General features: G+C 42.2%; 2 protein-coding genes across 7 annotated transcripts in view; one reads left to right on the forward strand and one right to left on the reverse strand.

The window, feature by feature from the left end:
- The window catches only part of kst (spectrin beta chain, non-erythrocytic 5 kst), a 56528-nt gene extending 43644 nt beyond the window's left edge, over nucleotides 1-12884 (forward strand). For 2 of the 6 annotated variants that reach the window (XM_012286031.2, XM_012286028.2), the window contains exons 7-20: nucleotides 27-1018; nucleotides 1098-1414; nucleotides 1484-1861; nucleotides 1927-2592; nucleotides 2655-2940; nucleotides 3424-3642; nucleotides 3714-4156; nucleotides 4412-4465; nucleotides 4577-8936; nucleotides 8996-10940; nucleotides 11011-11163; nucleotides 11264-11338; nucleotides 11520-11551; nucleotides 11630-12884. In XM_012286031.2, coding sequence (XP_012141421.2) covers nucleotides 27-1018; nucleotides 1098-1414; nucleotides 1484-1861; nucleotides 1927-2592; nucleotides 2655-2940; nucleotides 3424-3642; nucleotides 3714-4156; nucleotides 4412-4465; nucleotides 4577-8936; nucleotides 8996-10940; nucleotides 11011-11163; nucleotides 11264-11338; nucleotides 11520-11551; nucleotides 11630-11863 — 10154 coding nt within the window. In that variant the 3' untranslated portion in view covers nucleotides 11864-12884. Of the gene's footprint in view, nucleotides 1-26; nucleotides 1019-1097; nucleotides 1415-1483; nucleotides 1862-1926; nucleotides 2593-2654; nucleotides 2941-3423; nucleotides 3643-3713; nucleotides 4157-4411; nucleotides 4466-4576; nucleotides 8937-8995; nucleotides 10941-11010; nucleotides 11200-11263; nucleotides 11339-11519; nucleotides 11552-11629 lie in introns of those variants that run through there. The other 4 variants (XM_012286029.2, XR_013040622.1, XM_076540228.1 and 1 more) reach the window with 4 other exon arrangements.
- Nucleotides 12868-21301, reverse strand: LOC100878073 (synaptogenesis protein syg-1). Its single transcript, XM_003703633.3, has 6 exons — nucleotides 20550-21301; nucleotides 18291-18420; nucleotides 15518-15717; nucleotides 14691-15011; nucleotides 14002-14490; nucleotides 12868-13925 (listed from the first exon to the last, which is right to left on the reverse strand). Exons 1-6 carry the CDS (start codon nucleotides 20905-20907, stop codon nucleotides 13384-13386), a joined length of 2040 nt encoding a protein of 679 aa, XP_003703681.2. The 5' UTR covers nucleotides 20908-21301; the 3' UTR covers nucleotides 12868-13383.
- Nucleotides 21302-22666: the final 1365 nt, after the last annotated feature.

Here is a 22666-nt window from a genome sequence, read left to right on the forward strand (position 1 = left end):
CGTAATGATCATTTTCTTCTTATTAGGTAAAGAGATAAGATTGGTTCCGCAAGACGAGTGGGTGGACGAAGTCGTGGAGAGGTTGGAGCCCAAAACCGTCCTCGAAGAGAGACTGGTACCGCAAGTAAAAAGTTTATACCCGTTCAGTGGGCAGGGTATGCATATGGTCAAAGGTGAAGTGATGTTCTTGTTGAACAAGACAAACCCAGACTGGTGGAGCGTCAGAAAAGCTGACGGCACCGATGGTTTCGTACCAGCCAACTATGTCCGTGAAATCGAGCCTAAAGTCATACAGGTTCAAGTGAGGAGACCGGAAAAGGTCAGGGTAACGCAGAGAGTGAAGAAGACGAAGATGGTGAAGCAATTAGTTCCTGTTAGAAGAGTCAAGTCTATAAAGTCGACGGTCAAACCGATTAAGAGGAAAACTGCCTCTGACGGAGACAGCGTGGAAAAACGACAGAAGAAGATTAATGATACTTACAGCGAGCTTCAAGAATTGGCACTGAAGCGGCATGCGTTGTTAGAAGACGCCATACGTCTTTATGGCTTCTACCGCGAATGCGACGACTTCGAGAAGTGGATCAAGGATAAAGAGAAGATGTTAAGAGCCGACGAGGTGACGTTGAAACGCGAAAACGTAGAGACAGCGAAGAGGAAGTACGAGAAGTTCTTGACGGACCTCTCAGCCTCAGGAAAACGCGTCGAAGCTATTGATGCTGCGGTCGACGAGTTCGTCAGGCAGGGTCACAGTCAGCTGGACAAGGTGAAAGCTAGACAAAGGCACATTCATCAACTTTGGGACCATCTGAATTGGTTGAAAGCGCAAAAGGAAAAGAGCTTGGAAGGAGCCTCGAGTGTGGAACTGTTCAACAGGACTTGCGACGAGGCTCATGATTGGATGTTAGAAAAAATCACGCAATTAGACACTGCAGAACTGGGACCAGATCTAAAAACAGTTCAAGCTTTACAGCGACGACATCAGCACTTGGAGAGAGAGTTAGCACCAGTCGAAGAAAAAGTATGAACTCAAACAACTCCAATTATTATTTGAACTATTATTATTTCCAAAGATGTCATATTAATATCTTCTATTTCAGGTACGTAAGGTAAACCTATTAGCAAACAGCGTGAAGAGTTCGTACCCTCACGAGCTAAACAACGTGAATGCCAGACAAAATGAGATCAAAGAACTCTGGAATCAAGTCCAGACAAAAGCCAAGGAGCGTAGGTCCAGACTAGAGGACGCGGTAGGCCAGCAGATTTTCATGAACAGCTCGAAAAATTTAATCAACTGGGCTGCCGACGTGCAAGAGATGATGAAGGTCGAAGAACCTGTTAGGGATGTTGCAACCGCAGAGCAACTCAGGAAACAGCACATGGAACTCGGAGAAGATATACGAACGCGAGAGGACGAGTGAGTATCATGTTTCCCGCGACTCTTGTTAGTGAACCATGTAAATTATTCATGCATGCATTTCTTTAGGTTTCGAGAAGTTGAAGAGCTTGGAAATCAATTGCTGCACCGTAATCCGACTCTGGTGGATGTTAGCGAACGTTTAGACAAGTTGCGCGGTTTGTATCAAGCTGTAACCTCGGACTGGGTAGCAAAGGAAGCTTGGCTGCAGCAGTGTCTGGAGCTGCAACAATTTAATCGCGAGGCGGATCAAATAGAAGCGACTACTAGTTCCCATGAAGCGTTCCTGGACTTCACCGACCTGGGAGAATCTCTGGATGACGTTGAAGCTTTGTTAAAACAGCACGAGAAGTTTGAGAACACTCTCCACGCGCAGGACGATCGACTGAAAGCGTTCAGCGACACTGCCGATAAATTGATCGCTCAGAACCATTACGACAAGGACTAGTAAGTATCCTGAAGCTTCTCCGAGCTTCTAATTCTATCTCTAATTTGTAAATAAATTTTAACAGCATCAACGATAGAAGAAACCAAGTTCTGGCGAGAAGAATGGCGGTCAAAGACGCTGCGCAGCGTCGTCGGGCAGCGTTGAAGGCATCAGAACACTATCAGCAATTCTCAGCCGAGGTGGATGACCTCCGAGATTGGTTGGGCGACAAAATGAAAACTGCGTCCGACGAGAGTTACCGTGACTTAAACAATCTCGAACGAAAGCTACAGAAGCACGAGGCGTTCGAAAGGGAATTGAGAGCTAACGAAGGACAGTTGAGGGCAGTGAACAAGGCTGGCAAAGCCTTAATATCTGAAGAGAATTATAGATCAGACGACGTGGGAAAGACGTTGAAGGAACTGAATGATCAGTGGGATAGGCTGGTAGCTTTGTCTTTGGAGAAAGGTCGAAGGTTGAGACAAGCTGCCTGCCAGCATGGTTACAACCGTACCATGGAAGATGCCAGGCTGAAGTTAGAAGAAATTGAAAACTGCTTACAGAGCAAACAAGTTGGAATCGATCTGAGAAGTTGTAAGGAGCTGCTGAAGAAGCATCAGACGCTTGAAAGCGACATGTGTCAGTGGGAACAGAAGGTGGATGATCTTGTCGCCATGGGTGAAGAAATGGCGCATGAAGGACATTTCGATGCTGCGAATATATTGAAAGCCAGTCAAGCGACGCAAAGAAAGTACGTATCATATGTCATAAGAAATGTTATCATCTTTAATATCCCACTTTATTGCTCTGCAGGTTCCGTAGCTTGAAGGAGCCAGCGAAGAGAAGACGAGAAGCTTTAGAAGAAAGCTTGCGATTCCATAAATTTGGTTTTGAATTGGACGCCGAGCTGCAGTGGATTAAGGATCATCTTCCTCAAGCGTCCTCAACTACGCTTGGACAGAATTTGCATCAAGCTCAAACCTTGCATAAGAAACACAAGAAACTTGAAGCTGAAATTGCAGGTCATCAACCTATGATAGACAAAACTTTGGCTTCTGGACAGACTTTGATCGATCAGGCTCATCCGGAGAAGAAGAAGGTAAAATTTATATCACACGATTTGAAGATGTTTTCAGGGAAAAATGCACTTCTTTATTTATTGTTCTTACACGTCACTGGTGAAGTTAAAATAAACGTTTGTAATTTTTGTACAGTTGGGACTGTTACAAGAGTATTGGGTCTGTAGAGGTAAGGTCGGCACAGATGCATGAATAGTGTTGTCTTATTTAAGAAATAACATAAGCGTCAAATTATGAAGAACGATACTTCAAGAGCGCAGTGTACCTTCGGTGTCTTAAAATATTTTTTAATGCATGCATGTGCTTGACTTACATCGATCTTTTCAAACAAGATTATTTACAGAGTTATTTTTTACACATGTTATTTTTTATTACGATCACTTTATATTAACAGGATTTTCGTTTTAGAAATGGAGACCTATTTGTTATGTTTTCTTTGTCAGTGCTAATAACATATTTTCTCCTGCACCTGTTTTATTTAATGTAATTATACGTTTGTATAGATACGAGAATTGTGTGATGTGCTTGACGAAGCATGGAGGGACCTGCAAGAAAAAGCCGCAGAGCGAAGCAAGGTTCTAGATTTATCACTGAAGGCGCAGGAGTTCTTCTTCGAGGCGGGAGAAGTTGAAAGTTGGTTGAACGAAAAGAATGACGTTCTCAGTTCCACTGATTATGGCAGGGACCGTGATGCCGCAACAAAATTGCTGACCAAACACAAGGTACATTCACTTTCGCATCATTAAGGAGGATGATGTCAAGTAAATTTATTTGAAAATAATTAATGTTCCAGGCGGTTGAACTAGAGCTGGACACTTACAACGGTATCATAACTGAGATGGGACACACAGCGTCTGTAATGATTAATGCTAAACACCCTGACAGCAAAGCGATAGCGAACAAGCAACAAGCGATTGCTCAGCAAATGCGCGCTCTGCAAAGATTGGCGACGGTGAGACAGCAACGTTTGATGGAGAGTATGTACCGGCACGAGTACTTTTTGGAGAGCAGAGAGTTAGAACAATGGATCAAGGAACAAGAACAAGCCGCCGCCTCTGAAGACTATGGTCAAGACTATGAACACCTGCTGATACTGCAAGCTAAATTCAATGATTTCAAACATAGGATAGAAGCTGGTTCCGAACGATTCAACCAGTGCGAAGAGTTGGCTAGAAAATTGATAGCTAATGAGAGCCCTTATATTCAAGACATTGAGAAACGACAGGAACAGTTAGGGTAAGGTTTAAGAACAATTGTAATGAATATGTATATAAGTTGGACTTAGAATGTACTTGGTTCAGGGCACTTTCAAACTCATTCACTAAATGCATGTTCAATTCTTTTGAACCTAGTATCTTCAATAGTGTATTGCTAATGTAATCTATAATAAGAAATAGAGGTGTATGAATTAGTCAGAAGAGTAGGATGGTATTAGGGGATGATACTGGTGCTGGGTTACTAACAGTATTTTTGTATATATATTTAACGCAGACCGGACGATGATGACCCTGTAAGTCAGGTGCAGAGACAGCATGCCGCAATGAAGTAAGTGTTGTAGAAATCTAGCTGTGTTTAATTCTGTGGAATGCATTATATGAATTGTGTTGCCTATTACACGTGATGTACAAACTAACCAAATCTTTATTACTCTATTAGGGAATCCTGGCAACATCTTCTTGGCCTTATTCGAAACCGCGAGCAAAGGTTGCAGGCTGCAGGGGAAATCCACAGATTCCATCGCGACGTCGCGGAAGCTTTATCCCGCATACAAGAGAAGGAAGCAGCTTTACCGGAAGACCTAGGACGCGATCTGAACTCCGTCCTGGCGTTAATCAGACGTCACGAAGGTTTCGAGAACGATCTAGTCGCCTTAGAAGCGCAACTTCAAGTCTTAGTCGAAGATGCATCGAGGTTGCAGGCTCACTATCCAGGAAACAACGCGGTGCACATTGATCAGCAGCAACAGATCGTCGTGGCTCACTGGGAAGAACTGAAGGAAAGATCAGCTCATAGAAGAGATCAGTTACAAGCAAGTTGCGACTTGCAACGATTCCTCACTCAGGTCAGAGATTTGATGAACTGGGCGGCTGGACTTCGCGCTACGATGTCGACGGAGGACAAAGTGAGAGACGCGGCAAGTGCGCAGATTCTGAAGGCAGAGCACGAGGCTTTGAAAGGAGAAATCGAAGCGAGAGAAGACAGCTTCAGTTCCGTTCTGGATCTGGGTGAAGCCATGGTTCAAACCGGTCATTACGCTGCCTTAGAGGTGGAAGAGAAGTGCAATCAGCTGCTCGATGAAAGGCAGAAGCTGCACACCGCCTGGCAGCAGAAAAAGATTCACTTGGATCAACTGATAGATTTACACTTCTTCCTGCGAGATGCCAAACAGTTGGATAACTTATCCTCTACTCAAGAAGCTGCACTCAGCGGCGACAACTTCGGAGACTCCGTCGAAGAAGTAGACGCGCAAGTGAAGAAGCACAACGAATTCGAGAAGCTACTTGTAACGCAAGAGGAGAAGCTGACAGCTCTGCAGGAACACGGAGACAAGCTTCTAGCGCAGAATCACTTTGATTCGCCCACGATTGCGAAAAGGTTGAGCGAAGTTGTACAGAGACGAGCTAGAATTCGCACTCTGTGTGACGCGCGAAGAAAGAGACTGGAAGCTGGTTTGTTACACGCGCAGTTTGTCAGAGATGTCGCGGAAGCGGAATCCTGGATCGGTGAGAAGCAGAAGAAACTCGAGGCTGAAGCGTCCAAAGGAGAAGTGTCCAGTTTGGAAGACAAGATCAAGAAGTTACAGAAGCACCAAGCGTTCCAGGCAGAACTAGCAGCGAATCAAAGCAGAATAGAAGAAATCAAGGCCAAAGGCGAGACGCTGCTCACACAGAAGCACCCAGCAAGCAACGAAATCCGTCAGCAACTGGAACACCTGCACGCGTCCTGGAGAAGGCTGCTGCTGGAATCTGGTAATCGTGGCAGGGGCCTTGAAGAAGCGCAGGACATCCTAGAATTCAACAACCAGGTAGAAAAGATTGAGGCATGGATACGAGACAAGGAAATGATGGTGCAAGCAGGAGACACCGGAAAGGACTACGAACACTGTCTCAGTCTCCAAAGAAAACTCGACGATGTGGACAGTGATATGAGAGTGGACGACTCCAGGATCAAGGCTATCAATGCTCTAGCAGACAAACTGATCAAACAAGGTAGGGACAACGAGTCCAAGGCTATTCAACAGCGCCGTGACAATTTCAATAATAAATGGAAAGGTCTGCAAGGAGCACTGAGCGCCTATAGGGAGACACTCGCTGGAGCTTTGGAGATTCATCTGTTCAACAGAGACATAGATGACACGAGTCAGAGAGTCATTGAAAAGTCAGTCGCCATGAACACCACTGACGTAGGCAAGGACCTGCCTGCTGTTGAACATCTCCAAAGGAAGCAGGAGGCGATGGAGAGAGACATGACCGCCATAGAAGGCAAACTGAAAGAGCACAAGGCGGAAGCTCGAGAACTGTCGCAGAAGTATCCGGACAAGGCACCACAAATCAACGGAATATTGTCAGAACTTCAGTCTAACTGGGACGACCTTCAACGCCTTACTCAGCACCGTCGTAAAGCTCTGAATCTAGCTTACACCTTGCGCAAGTTCCAGGCTGACTTACACGAACTGGAGCTGTGGGTAGCGGACACCATTAAGCGTATGGACGAGTCTGAGCCTCCGACAACTATATCCGAAGCTGAAGCTCTGCTGGAACTTCATCAGGAGAGAAAGGCAGAGATCGACGGTAGACAAGACACGTTTAAAGCTCTGAAGGAACACGGTCAGAAGCTCCTCGCGATCAACGAGGACGTAGAAGATAATCTGGAACACTTGGAAGATATTAGACAGGGTCTAATCAACGCATGGGAGACCAGGAGGCAAAAGTTGACACAGGCGCATCAACTGCAGTTGTTCAAGGAGCAGGCTGACCAAGCTGACAGCTGGCTGGCAACGAAGGAAGCGTTTCTTAACAACGACGACCTTGGCGAGTCCCTCTCCGGCGTCGAAGCCTTGCTGCGCAAGCATGAGGAGTTCGAAAAGATGTTAGTCTCCCAACTGGGTCGCATCGAAGAGTTAGAGAAGTTCGCGAATGAGATCTTGTCTGGGGAGCATGCGGACGCAAGCATCATAAAGCAGCGGTTGGCATCAGTTTGTGCTAGAAGGGACAGATTGCAGAATAGTGCGAGAGCCAGAAGGAAGAAGCTGCTGGAGAGTCATCATTTGCACCAGTTCCTCAGGAACATATACGAAGTCGAAGGCTGGCTGCATCAGAAGCAACAGGTAGCTAGCGACGAGAACTACAGGGACTCTTCGAATCTGCAGAGCAAGATTCAGAAACACGCTGCCTTTGAGAGCGAGTTGATGGCCAACAAGGGAAGAGTTGCGGCAGTGATCAATGAAGGTGAGGCCCTGATTGAAGAGAACCACTACGCTGCGAACAGCATACAAGAACGCTTGGATGAACTGGAAGCAGAATGGCGTTTACTTCAAGGGACAAGTGAGCTGAAGAAGAACAGGTTGAACGATGCTTACCAGGCTCTACTCTTCGGACGTACCCTGGACGAGTTTGAGGCCTGGATGGACGAGGTAGAAACTCAACTACAATCAGAGGACCATGGAAAAGACTTGTCCAGCGTCGCCAATTTGCTGAAGAGGCACACCAACTTGGAGAACGATGTCCTGGGCCACAACGAAGCTTGCGAATCCATCAAGGAAACAGCGACCAGCTTCCAGAAGTCCAACCACTTCATGTGTGACGAGATACAAGAAAGAGCCATGGTCACTATAAACAGGTACCACAGTCTGCAGGAGCCGATGCAGATACGAAGAGACAATCTAGAAGACGCGAAGTTGTTGCACCAGTTTGCACGAGACGTTGAAGACGAGCTACACTGGCTGTCCGAGAAGGAGCCTCTGGCTGCCAGCAACGACCTAGGCAGTTCCTTGACTACCGTGCAAAGACTGCAGAAGAAGCACCAAGGACTGGAGGCGGAACTGATCTCGAGGGAGCCTGTGGTAGCTTCTTTAATTAGCAGAGCCACCGTTATGGTGAGAAGCGGACACTTCGCGTCGGAGAAGATTGAAAAGCTGTCGCAGGAGCTGCAGGAGAAACTTGCGCACCTTAGGGACCTAGCTAGCGTTCGCAAACTGCGTCTGCTGGATGCTGTTGAGTCACAGATGTTCTACGCCGAGGCTGCAGAGTCTGAACAGTGGATAAAGGAGAAGCATCCACAGCTAACTTCCACGGACTACGGGAAAGACGAAGACTCCGTGCAGTCCTTGCTGAAGAAACTGGAAGAAATAGAGCGGGATCTTATCGGGTTTGAAAAGAACATTGAGAACTTGAGGAAGCTTTCGCAGGGTTTGATAGAGAGGCACCACTTTGATAGCAAGAACATCACGCAAAAACAGTCGGACATAGAGCAGAAGTTCAAGGAATTGCAGAAGCTGAAGGATCATCGGTTCCAGCGCCTGCGTGAAAGCGAGAAGTTCTTCAAGTTCATCAGGCAAGCGGACGAGGTCATCGAATGGATCGGAGATCAGACGACGGTCGCCGCTTCGGAAGACTATGGTCGCGACGTGGAACATGTGGAGCTTCTCATCCAGATCTTCGACAACTTCTTGGCCAGTTTGACCACCAGTGAAGGTCGAGTATCAGGCGTGTTGGAGAACGGACAGAAATTGATTGAAGAAAACAATCCGGAGAAGAGTAAAATACTGATGAAGATCGAGGAGACGAAGCAGCAGTGGGATGACCTTAAGGAGCTAGCGCATGCACGACAGGAGGCGTTGGCCGGAGCGAAACAGGTGCACATGTTTGATAGAACAGCGGATGAAACTATTTCGTGGATCCAAGAGAAAGAGGCTGCTCTCAGCTCTGACGGCTATGGTCACGATTTGGAGACCATTCAAGCTCTAGTGAGGAAGCATCAAGGATTTGAGACTGATTTGGGTGCTGTGAAAGAGCAGGTATGTTTAGGGCCTCCGCTTGAATTTGATAGAACACTAATTGATTCTTGATATTTCAGGTCGAGTCGCTTATGGAAGAAGCCTCAAGATTAATAGAGCTATTCCCGGATGCCCGCATCCACATTGATGTGAAGCACCAAGAAGCTGAGGCAGCATGGAACGAGTTGCTGGAGAAAGCGGCTCAGAGAAGAAGCAAGCTGGCGCAAGCAGAACAACTGCAGTCGTACTTGGGCGAATACAGAGACTTGTTGTCTTGGATAAACGAGATGGTAGCGAAAGTAACAGCTCCAGAGTTGGCTCGCGACGTGCCAGGTGCCGAGGCATTGATTTCGAGGCACAACGAGTACAAAGCAGAGATTGAGACGCGTAACGAGGCCTTCGAGAAGTTTTACAAAACTGGCCAGGAGTTGATAGAAGAAGGCCACTTTTTGGGTAAGGAGATCGAGGACAAGATATCCGTTTTACAACAAAGGCAACAGTTCTTGAAAGACACCTGGGAGCAAAGAAGACATATCTACGAGCAGAACTTGGATACTCAGTTGTTCAAGCGAGAAGCTGAGACTTTGGAGAACTGGATCGTGAGCAGAGAGCCTATGCTGCACGACGGGAAGTTGGGTGAAAGTATTCCGCAAGTGGAAGAGCTGATAAGGAAACATGAAGACTTCGAGAAGACCATCGAGGCACAGGAAGAGAGGTTCAATGCGCTTCAACGCATAACCATGCTAGAGGAAGCGTTCCAGAAACAACAGGAAGCGGAGATGGCGGCTAGGCAGGCGGAGAGGGAGAGAGTGGAACGTGCTCGCCTTGAAGAACGAAAGCGCAAGGAAGTTCAGAGGATAACGGAAGAGAGAAAGCGCGAAGAGGAACGCAGGCGATTGCTGGATAGTCCTCATCGAACCATGCACGATGAAGTGAACGGAACGTCGGACGAACACGAATCCATCAATAAATTGTCACCGCTGAAGACAGCCAACGCTCCAGAGAACTTGGATTCAACTCCGATTCAGAAGACACACGGCATATCGCACGTGTTTGGTGAGAAACTGAGGAGAACCACTCCTGATATTAAAAGAGCTGAAAGCATGAAGGTAGACACGAAGAAGCCGAAGAGGACGCCTAGCTTCACCACCAGGAGAAGAACTCAGAGCTTCAGGAAGCTCCAGAGGATGGAGAACATGGATGCGCTGCCACCAGTGGAGATTCAAGGCTTCTTGGAAAGGAAACACGAGCTTCAGAGCGCCGGCAAGAAGGCGGCCGTGCGTTCCTGGAAACAATATTACACGGTACTGTGTGGACAACTTCTCTGTTTCTTCAAGGACACCGAGGACTTCTCGCTGAGCAAAGCAGCCACTGCTCCCATCACCATCTTCAACGCCATATGCGAGAAAGCTAACGACTACACGAAAAAGAAGAACGTGTTCAGACTGAAATGTACAGACGGGTCAGAATTCCTGTTCCTAGCTCCTAGTCAACAGGAGATGGAGGACTGGGTCAATAAGATATCGTTCCACGCCAAATTACCTCCTAGCTTGCAGTTATTAAGTTACGACGAGTCGCAGAAAGAAGGCCTACAGAGACTGCAAAACGTGTCTATAGATCATGCTGATGACAACGTTTCGACTGGCAGTAGCCACGCCTCGACCCCTGAATTGGAACGAAAGAACTCGGTGATCAGACGCGATCTGTCGAACCAACATTCCCCCAGCAGCGTGCAGATAGAGTTCCTCCAGATGCACCGGCAGAATCAACAGAAACGCGACCCGCAGAATAACACGGAGTTCATAGCTTCTCAGAGGAATGAACCACCTCAAACGCAGACGGAGTTTCTGCAAATGCACAGACAGCAGCAACTGTTGGCGCAGCAGCAGCAGTTGATACAACAAGAACAACTGGCGAGTCAGAGAGACTCCGGGGACAAACCACCCATCCCGCCAAGAGGAGCTCCTCCTCCCATTCCCATGAGGTCACCCAGCTCTGAAGCTCTGCCTCAGTATAGACGCGAAGGTACATTGATTTGATAATTAAAATAGTTATCTTCAGAGAAATGGAATTGTACAAACATGTAAGATCATAGATGAAATGTTCACAGACACGGAACACGTGCAAGGACGATCCGGTTTTTATCAGCAACGTAGCGCTACGTTGAACCATAACGGATCTGGCCAGTATCCATCGAATGCAACTTGGCATAGGCAAAGTAGCGTAGATCTCAGTACGCAACATCAAGGTATAATAAATACTGTTAGGGAACCACAGTAATAATGTATGTGTACGCGTAGAGTATCCCTTTTTCATTGGATGTTTAAGAACTCATGGTTGTTTTGTAGAATTAGCACCCCCTTTGCCATCAAGCGCCCCTCCACCAAACAGAATGGCTCAGTGGAGTACTCCTCATGATCCTGGTTAGTCATCGTCAGCTGTTTGTGTTGTCTTTCGCAGTGTTCATTTTTGCATGCTATTTGTCAGTTTTATCCACTTCTCCTAAGTTCTCCAGTTGTAAATTAAAGATGGTTTTATGGATGAATAGTTATTGTAAGCAATTAACCTGAAAATAATTTTGGAAAACAATTTCTTCTGTTACAGCTTATGGAAATGTTCCGGTAACTATTAGACAGGTAAATAGATAAGTTCTTTGCCTATTAAAATTTTTGGCTAATGTACTTATTTTAAAATATCTTTTGTGGACATTGTAGGGTGTGCAGCAGAATAATTCATTTACCGGTAGACCAGTTTCTTTGCCACCGTATGTGGCGCCACCAGCGGTTCCACAGAACGCTCAAAATATTACGGTAGTAGACGGTAGGAGAGCCAGCGAAAGTGGATCAGAAAGTGAACACAGCGTGGGTAATAATCGTAAGGATCGCGATTATAAGCGGAGTTCTGTTTTGAGCAATCTATTTGGTAGACGCAAGAAACCCCAATCGTAACCCCATTGAAAACGAAGTGAAAGGCGTACAGATCTTCATGAAATGTGGCAAACACGATGTAAAGTTCCTTCGAAAATGTTAGGAAGGACGCGTGCCTATCCTTGCTGCATAGTATATTAACTCGTGTAAATTATTTTTATGTACTATACAAGTTTTACTCGAATAGATATACTTATATTCACGTTAATAGCGTGATCCGCGTTGAGTTGGCCACGTAAAAAAGAACTAACATTACAATTATTTCAGTTGAATTAATTTAAAAGCATCTTTTGATAAATACATGTATTTTTTTATTACTGTAATTATGCCCATAAATGTCAATTTTTGTTTCTACGGTATAAGATTAATCTTTTACGAGTTCTGTAACATGATCAACTCAAACATTAGAGAAAAGCTTGCATTTTTGTATTTTTTAGTTTTTACAGTGTTCATATATACCTGATGTGTCAGGAATTGAAAAGCATCGTCAGAAAATTGTTAAAGAAATGCAACATATTGATTATATAACAAAAAATGAATTATATACAATGAAAATGAATTCACTGTTACTACGATTGTTAAATTGTTTCTCTTTAAATGCACCGTAAAGCTACAAAGGGAAGGATTATGTTAGAATTATGCCTTACACGCGATGTTAATGAATTTATTTAAAGTGTACCTGACTTTAAGAGAAGTGTTGAGGAACATGCGAATACATGAATAATGTACGGTTTAAGTTTATAGATGTCATAATATATGTTGCAAATATTATATATTTGAGAACATCTATCCGGGACCAATGACCCTATAATGTATTAAAGTATCAGCAATATGTACACATGTTCAAGAGAAACAAAATTACATGTTTCTCAAATATTATATCTTTTTTTTTCTACAACATTACATTGTGTAAAGTGTATTTAATACATAAAGAATAATAATGTATTATGTAGCCTTGTCGGTACTATTCTGTAGTTACATAGTCTTTTCTGCGATAGGGAGCCGAGAGTTAAAGATTAAATAAATAAGAAAGAAATGTGAACTCTTATTATTTTAAAAAATGCTAGATCCACTTCAAGGCTTCATAACCTCTTGTGCTATAAAACAATTTTATTTGACAGTATTTATACTAATGGTAAGTACAACTATTAAGACTCTATGTTACAAAGGTGTTACAAATACTTAACAGAGAGATCAACTTTGCTTTGTATATCCTCAAATCTCTTTGTCTAAAACTTAAATGCAACAATGATAACAACAAAAGAGTTAACCTTGATAATAAAATTCTTAAGTAGCAATCATTGAACTAAACACTAGCAACATTTTCACATATGTACAATTTTAATACAAAACTATGACAATGTCATACTTGAGCTCACTGTGAAGAGCATCAAGATCTATCTTCGTTTAAAGATGTCTTCTCTCTCAAAGAGCACCGTGCTCTATGCCTTTCGTCAGCTTGCGAAAAGGCAGGCAAGGAACAAGACATACAGTTCAATGTCAGTCGTCAACGACCGTCATGCCAATGAACACGTTAACAGTTACACAATAGTCGGTGGTTGAAGAACAGCTGGCGCTCGCCTGACTTTCAAAGCTTCAGGACTCATAGTCCGCACCTGTTTCGCGATCTGATCATAGTCATACGTGACAGCCAGCCCGTCCGAGTTCCCTTTCCTCCCAAAACCCTTGCTCTGCGAGTTAATATTCTTCTGCCTTTCGGTCGGCGTCGTATTGCTATAAAACGCGTCCGCCGCGATGCTACCCTCCTCCTCTTCCTGGCTGTACCGACGGTTCTTCAGTCTCAGCAGAAAGTACACAGCGGTCGTTATCAGAAGAAGAAGAAACAGCAAACCAACAGCAGCGGCTGCCGCGATCACCCTCATCTCCGTCGAGTCTCGGACGAGCAATTTGACGTTGGTCGAATCTCTACCCTTCTCGCTCTCCACCAGAAGAGTGTAGATCCGCGCATCCTCCTTTTGGAGATCCTTGATCAGCAACTTCGCCCAGTAGCAGTTCGTCAGCATCTCGTTCTCCTTGATGTGCTCCAGCGGGAGGGCCTCGTACTTCGGATGAATATTCTCTCCTGAAGAATTTGATTGAGAATAAAAATGAAGTGGATTGTAATAAATGATTCTAATAAAGTGAATTGTATCTCGTACCTGCCCTGATGTGCGAGCTTCCCCACTGCCAAGCAACGAGTCTAGGCGGCGGCCTCGAACAAAAGCGAGACTTAAGCACATGTTCGGCTTCCCCGGTCCATCCCAAGGATTCGTAGAAACCCTTTTCCCCGGAAGCAGGTCTCGCCTGAATCTCAGGTGGGCCGGTTACGTGGAGCATATAACGAGCCTCGCTGGGCATTTCTCTCCGCACTCCATTAATCACGTTGAACGCCACGCATCGATATTCCCCCTCGTCGGACCACATCACGTTCTCCAAACGCAGGCGTTTACCGCCGTCCTTGTTCTGCAGGGGATTCTCGATGGTATCGGTCACGCCGCCTCGAAGGTGCACCCATCTGTACTGAGCCGGTGGGTTCGCCTCGAAGTCGTCGCACTCAAAGGGCTCCAAACTAGTTCCGAGAAGAGTGGTCTCTTCCAGCTTCTTCAGCGTTTCGTTGATAGTTCTGTCCACTTTCGGTCGGGGCCCGTCTACAGATAAAATTACCGGTTAAGGAATTTCAACTGTAATGTTAGCTATGCTTGAAGATTTCACTATGAAGAGAAACCTCGAAAGTCAATTGCTAACAGACAAATTGACGTTCGACGACTATTATTCCGAGCATTCCTGAAAACTGTTATGACCGAAGAAAGTCGTTCAATGAACACGGTCGAAAAGTCAAGATACGAACATTGTACGTCCAGCCTGTAGTTAGCCGCGGTGCTTTCACCGATAACGTTGACCGCCTTGCAAGAATAGAGACCGGCGTCGTTTCTCTTGACCGGCTCGAATCTCAGCTCGGAGCCCGCCGACGTGCTGTTCTGCTGCGTTCTGTTTAACATCAACGATACCACGTTGCTCGTTACAGTGATGGGAGCTGAATCCTTGAACCACTTGATCGTTCCGCTGGGATTGCTGTCCGCGAAGCATTTCAGGCTCATAAAACTCGCCGAATCCTCCAGAGCCGCCACCAGCAGACGCGGCTTCGTCTCCAGCCTCACCTCAGGCGAATCTGAAATTCGTCATGCTATCATAACCGAAAGAATCTTAATTCGTGATGAATCGTTTTTTGATGGACGATCAAAGTATCTAGGAACCCATTAGGGGAATCCATTAGGTCCTTGCGAGCTTCGAATACTTTTGGGAAGAAGTCTCAAGGTCCACTAGATTTAAAATGGCGGATCTCTTAAGACTTATTGTTTTATTTTTTTAAACTTGTTAAGAAATTTTTGGAAGAATGGCTACTTTTGTCTTAGGCAGTTTGCGTATCAAATTTATTTATTTTTTTATTTTAATTCAAATTTAAATATAGGCAACTATGAATCTGTAGACCTAATTAAATTTAGCTATTGAAGTAGCTGATTTTTTACTCCTTCCACTTATTGTCAGATTTCCATTTTGATACCATTTGGGTGTTGTCAGCAGATGTCTATTTTAACAGTAAGACCACAATCTATTTCTATCGGAATCGAACGTGAATTGTAGCGTTCCGAACAAAAGTATGCAAAATATACATACAATGCACATCCAGTCGTGTTTCCGCAGAAGCTGGAACGACGCTGGACGGATGGATCGTGATACATCGAATCGGTAGACCATGGTTCTCTCTTTGTCCACGGACTCGGAGGAGACTGTGGGCTGCCCAGGTTTTAGGGCTGTCTACTTCCGTCGCGTTCGTTTGCTCCCTTAAGGGCTCCACTTCGTTTCCTCCTATGTACCTGTGCAAATAACAATTCATTAAATTGTTGCAAACAACATAAATAATAATTCAAACACTTTTTAACTCTTTATACTTCTTAATATTTTTTACCTATCAGCTCTGGAATTTATAAAATGTATTAATATAGCAGTTCTTGAGAAAATGTATCACAACAGTATGGAGTATGAGACAAATATATTTTTAATTTATTTTAAGTAATAAATTCATGAAAAAATATTAAGCTAGACTGTTTATGAGTTCCAAGAGAATTATCTGTAAATTGTAAGAGAAATGAAAAAATATTAAACCAAACTGTTCATGAGTTCCAAGAGAATTATCTATAAATTGTAAAAGAAATGAAAAAATATTTATTGAGTCTATTTATGAGCTCCAAGAGAAATATATGATAAGCCACATTCAACACTGAAGTACAAAAATTTAATACAAAAATATAATTCTCCACAATACAATATCTAAAAGCAAATATATTAACAATACATAATAAACGTCACTACCAACTACCATTACAAAATACAAAAATAATATTTCTTGCAAGTAGCAAAAAACCATAAATAATTGCAAGTAACATTACAACTTAATGTTCACCGCAATTTGTCTCATTGTCTCGCTAAACCTAACCCACAATCCCCGGAAAAAGTATTCAGAATTTCCCACAGATACCGATACCCAAGGTTTATAACCTTTCTAGAATGATTCACGAGGAGACTATGTTCGTGGCCAGCTTCCACGACTGCAGTCTGCATAATTACGCTCACTGCATCTTCGGTGCAGCCCGCAGGGAAAAATGTGGCAGAACTATTTAGACAGCGTGCCTATTAAAGGCAGTAAAGAGAGCCAGTGCAGCTTAGCTCCGTTACAATAGCCGGTATAATTTCAGCAAATGTACTACGGAGTATGAAATTAGGAACCGTTTTCTTTTGCTCCATATTCGATTCGTTTCCGTGAAAAAAATCGTTCGGGTGCGTGAGGTGAGGTTGGACGCCTGAGGGAGATCGCTTCTTTGCGGGCGTTCGTGTCACTGTGATGATGAGACTTTTGGAGGGAAACTGTGAAAGAGAAGGAGACAATTTTAGTGTGGACTTTTTGGGAATTTTGGAATTTTTAATATTTGGAATTTTAGGGGTTGCAAGTTGGGGGTTGTAGGAATTTGGGATGTGAGAGTTGGGGATTTTGGAAATTTGAGAAAGTGGAAATTGGGGGTTGTAGGAATTTGGGATGTGGGAGTTGGGGATTTTGGAAATTTCAGAGGGTGGAAATTGGGGATCTTAGAAATTTGGGGTGTGAGGAATTGGAGATTTTAGAAATTTGAGAAGGTGGAAATTAGGGACATAGGGAGTTGGGGATTTTAGAAATTTCAGAAGGTGGAAATTGGGGACATAGGGAATTGGGGATTTTAGAAATTTGAGAAAGTGGAAATTGGAGATCTTAGAAATTGCTAATTTTAGAAATTTAAAAAGGTGGAAATTGAAGATCTTAGAAATTCTATAATTTGGAAATTGAATCTTAAAAATTTGAGAACTAAGAAATTGCTAACCTTAAAAATTTGAGAACTAAGAAATTGCTAACCTTAAAAATTTAACATCTCTTAAAAATTCATAATTTTCCAAATTCATGTCCTTAAAAATTTACATATCCTTGAGACTTCAAGAACTCTAAGTTCCACTTAACATAATAAAATTGTAAGAAACCTCCTAAATGTTCAAATCGAATTTTCTTGAAAGCGCACTCCCAATGCGAAGTTCATGTTCACACGGTGGAAAACACTGGTTCATGGCAAACCGGCTCATGGAAATCGTAACGCCGCTCATGCGAAGGTGATGATCAGAACAGAGAGTTTTATGTTATAAGAATTTAGATGAGGTGTGGCTAGCACGATCAGTAGACCATGACAAGAAAAAGAGTCGGCCAGCAAAGCTTTCTGCCGCATAAACACCGTGTTTATGGCTTTCTTGCTTCTCCGCGAACCTCTGTTCTTACGTTTACATTACAATCTGCAAGCACAAAAGCACGCGTAAGCAACAATTTAACAATAAGATGATTTACAAAGGTTTTCTGTTCTTTATTGAAACGTTCCACGGGTAATAATGTCAGCCAGCATTCCTTCGAATGAAAGTTGTTATAAAAACTATAATAGGAGAGTATAGTACCGTTGCACAAAGGTTTTACTGCGCGAGAACAAAATGTGCTTGAAATTTTACGTTTAATTTAACGCGTCGATTTTTGTACCGTGAAATCGCAGTGAAAGAAACGAGGTTCTGTAACCTACTGGAATTTCGAAATTATATTGTTTTTAATACGCAAATCCTTTGGGTACTCAACTTGAAATTTAAATCCAAGTTGCATTATCAAGGATTCCTTTATATAAAATACTCAGAACATTTTCATTTTCTCTGTCCATTTTAGTGTTATAGTCCTCTATAGTCTTGACTGATGCATCTAATAAATAAATTGCATGGGAAGGGGTTAAGTCCTGACGCACTCGCTGAGAAAATCATATTAGAGGTTAAATCAGATCGCTTGAAATGGAATTTTTGTAGGGGAAGGTTAGTTTTACCCCTTCCATTAACTCACCACTTTATAAGGGCCGCCGGATTTCCATATCTGGACACGCAGGAAATGGTAACTTCCTGACCCTCCCTTAGAGTCAGCGCATTGCTCAAAATGGTTCCCCCGTACTCCAACCGTGGCTTCCGGGGTTTCACTGCAATCAACAGGACATTTAACTCATTTAAAAATTACAGAACCTATCAATTATAATATGCTTCATTTATTTTAAAAGTTGTGCAAATCCATTTTCACTTATTTTGAAAAAATTAAAGGTTAGCATATATGTCAAAAAATATAGGTTAATCAAGCTAATTCAACTATATCAGTTAATCATAGGCAATTCAGCAATTTCTTTGCTGATTGATCAATATGTAATTTTATTATACAAATTTGTTTTAAGTGATTAAACTAAAATAACGTATATTTATGCAAATAGACTTACACTACTTTTAAAATAAACGGTTCATAAATTATTTGAAGAGGTTCCCTCTATTTTTAGAAATTAGATTGGCAGCAGAAGAGTATAGGGTTTTTTAGTTTCTTAAGTCTTGCGCGAGTCGATTTTGCCTACTCTAATGTTTGCACTTCCGTCGTGACGTTTAGACAGTGAAGATGTGCATCTGTACCAAAGACAGTTTTTCCTTTATATTATTCAACTTATATTTATTCAGTTTGTGCTTATTATGTTCCTGTATTATCTATTATTATATCTAAGTATGGTTATGTATTCACATTTTATTTCATTTATATTAAACTCAAACCTTATACATCATCAGTGTATTTACTAATAATTTTACAAGACACATGACAGATGTAATAAAAGTGAAATTTTCGTAGCTCCCAATTCGACGACCAGTGCTATAATTTTAAATGCTCCTCACTTAAGGATGATTCAAGGGTTACAAAAAAATTTTCCAGCATTGCAAAAATCGTGCAGCAAGAGGAAAAGTGGAACGGAACAAGTTGCATCACGTCACGCCCACGTTTAGCGAATTTGAACGCGGGCCAGCTAAATCTGCATTGTTCCGTTGAGAAGACAGGATCTGATTATCCCTGCAATATTCGGCGTGGATCCGCGAGAAGTCAACGTTCCGTTAAAATCTAAATGCGCTATTTAACGCTTTAATGTTTCGCGTTGCATTATAAAGGTTGCGCAAGCTCGATTCCTTAATCGAGAATTACGCCGATGTTTCACGCGTTCGAGTCCGTAGCTTCACGGGCATTAACGGAATAATTGTACGTAATGGGATCAGTGGTGTATCGAATCCAGATATTCTTCAGATAACGAGCGCATTAGTGTTAACATTTTTTTAAAAGAACGTAAAGTGGTGAGATAGGTTACTGTTACAAGAGTCAGGTAGTCTGGTCTTTCAGGGTGAGTCATTGAGATCACAGATGCTATACGAAATCTGACTTAAGTGGTAGAAAAAAAAGTCTGGTCCAAGTTTAGTCATCCTGTGAACCAGATATTTCTTGGTACATTAGATACATTCTTGTTTTTATTCTTAGAACCCTTCTTAGATAAAACTATTGATATATGCTCTCGATGCAAAAATAAATTCAAAGTCAAACTTTGTTAAACTGTATTGTTATAACATTTCTATTAGGTATTCTTCTTATTTTTATTCTTAGAACATAAAGTATCTTAAATCAAATTGAATTGCAAAGCAGCAATTTTTGTACCTATTTCAAATTCCCCTTTTCCACGCTGCTGGAGGCAATTAGCATTATCATATATTTTCCATATACATGCTAAATTGCTGCTCGAGTTACCTAGAGATCTGGATTTATTTTAATTATCAAATCAAACAGATGGTAATGCAGCTATCATTTTATGTACCAATTAGGGGAAACAGAATATGTATTAGAACAGTACTTTTGTTTAAAGAAAAATCAGTACTGTACCCTTTGAGGATGTTTCCTAATACAATGCAATTTTGTGTGGCTCCCTTCTATGAATCACTTTGTAATTTCAAGTTTGAATATTTTTTAATTTAGAAACTTAGAAATTTTATATGTATGAACTTAGGTATTTTGAATGAGGAGATTTAGATATTTTAAATATGGGAATTTAGAAGTTTTAAATGTAGGAGCTTGAAAATTTGAAATATGGGAAATTAGAAATTTCAAATTTTGGCGGGAAACCTGCTAGCAGGACTTCACCTATCTTCACCATTCTCGAGAGTCAACACAATCGATACCACGTGGTTTATATTTCTCCTACAAATAGTAATATTTCATATAAATAAATTAATATCTCTTATAAAATTTCCTCTGAATTACCTCTGACAAGTAATCTCGACGGCAAAGAGGTCAAAGCATCCTGTCTCGTAAAATCACCCGAGGTAACTTGACATTCCCAGTATCCATCGTCGAAATCGAGAGACGCTCTCCGAATAAGAAGGGTGCAATCACTGCCCCGTCCACTTGCCCATTCGTATTTATCCGGATGCATGCCCACTGGTTTCCGATCCTTTTGCCAAATGCATTGACCTCGTTTGTCTTGCACTCTGCAGCGCAGTTGCGCGTCGTCGCCCGAGGACACTTCCTGATACAACTCAGGAGTTTCCGCGAATCTTTGTTCGCAGGTTATTTCAACAATTATCGCTAGTATCGCTGTCCATTGAAAGTTGAACTTCATTTTGAAATATTTTTATTTTTAAGTCAATCTGTTTATAAATATCTTTATTAAATTTCTATTATAATAGTTTTGGTTTGGGTCTTTTCGAACGTTCAAATTTGGCGGGAATTTTAGTGCAGAGGATCACTTAGTTGACACTGGTTCGATGTAATCGATTTTAGATCGATGTATACTTTGATTTATTATGGTTGTTCAGTTCATTGTTTTAGCATTTCACTGCTGTACGACTATTTTATTTAAGCAAATTTTATTCAATATATGTTTTATTATTAGAGGATTATTTAAGTTTAAGGGTTCTATAATTGTCTCACAGTTTAATCACAAGTGGAACTCAGGTTTGTAATCACAGTTTTTTGTAAAACTTATTGAACATCAAGTTTAAAGTTATTTAGTATATCATGCATTATTAGATTAATTCATTTTATGCGTACGATTAAGTCGATCTTCGAATCTGGCGGTAAATACGAATATTTGGCGCCAAAACAAATTTTCAAAACTCAATATTATTTCATATATTATTAACTACACAGATTCTACACCAATTCAACAAAAATTCTTTTGTTCTAAAACCTTTCCACTACAAACACTTCCATCAAATAAAACTTGCGAAACATTTTCACAAAATTACGTCCAGTTCAAAATTATGTCAAGTTCAAACAAGTGAATGTACTTTATTATAAAGGTAGACACAAAGTTTATAGTTATTCACAGGCATCGTTCGAAGCAAGCATCGATCTTGCTGTCGAAGAACATAACACGGAATGAGCTGTTGTGAAATTCGAAAGAAACTCCGCGAACGAGGAACTCTCGTGGCGCCGCTATCGGTGATTCATCGAAACGCGTTCTCATCCCCCACGAACTTTTTCAAAATTTTATGAACGACTACTGAATAGATCGCGTTTAAACTATCTTATATCACGCAGAGCACTTTCATTATTATTTGTAATAAAGTCTTGACATAATTTCATGTTCTAGTGTAATTTAACTCTTTGTATTTTTATGAGTATCGTGACGCACCCTTGACGCACTCTTATTATTTTGAGGAGGCTCTTGACACACTCTTATTATTTTGACAGGTCTTATGACGCACCCTTGACGCACTCTTAATATTTTGACGAGTCTCTTGACGCACCTTTGACGCACTCTTACTATTTTGAAGTTTTATGACGCACTCGTGACGCACTCTTAATATTTTGACGAGTGTCTTGACGCACCTGTGACGCACTCTTATTATTTTGAAGTATTGTGACGCACTCTTACTATTTTAACGAGTTTCTTGATATACTTGTGACGCACCCGTGACGCACTCTTACTATTTTGACGAGTTTTTTTATGTACTCATGACGCACCCGTGACGCACTCTTACTATTTTGACGAGTTTTTTTATGTACTCATGACGCACCCGTGACGCACCCTATTTTGACGAATCTCGAGACGCACCTGTGACGCACTCTTGCTATTTTGACGAGTCTCGTGACGAGTACTGTGACGCATCCATGACGCACTCTTACTATTATGACGCAGTCGTGACGCACCCGTGACGCACTCCAAAATTAATACCAAATCGACATACCTTTTTTCTTTGTCTGTTTTAATATCGTTTAGTTCTGACTTGACAAATAAATGGTTACATTTCGTGCAATATTTTCTCTCGTAATTTAAACTGCGCTCCCTTAACAAACCGGAAACACTTCGCAACGTCGTTCAAATTCCGTACTTCGTCTCGAACCGGGTACGAAGCAGTTTTGTTTGATCGAAA

The sequence above is a fragment of the Megachile rotundata genome, chromosome 15 (genome assembly GCF_050947335.1).
Source record: "Megachile rotundata isolate GNS110a chromosome 15, iyMegRotu1, whole genome shotgun sequence".
NCBI classification, from domain to species: Eukaryota; Metazoa; Arthropoda; class Insecta; order Hymenoptera; family Megachilidae; genus Megachile; species Megachile rotundata.

Excerpts from the sequence above, each read along its gene's own strand:
- LOC100878073 (XM_003703633.3), bottom strand. The coding sequence starts at position 20,907 with ATGAAGTTCAACTTTCAATGGACAGCGATACTAGCGATAATTGTTGAA. Across the intron at positions 14,491-14,690 it reads CTACAGGCTGGACGTACAAT|ACGGGCCCCGACCGAAAGTG; the intron begins GTTCGTATCTTG and ends TTTTATCTGTAG. Across the intron at positions 13,926-14,001 it reads AAGCTCGCACATCAGGGCAG|GAGAGAATATTCATCCGAAG; the intron begins GTACGAGATACA and ends CAAATTCTTCAG.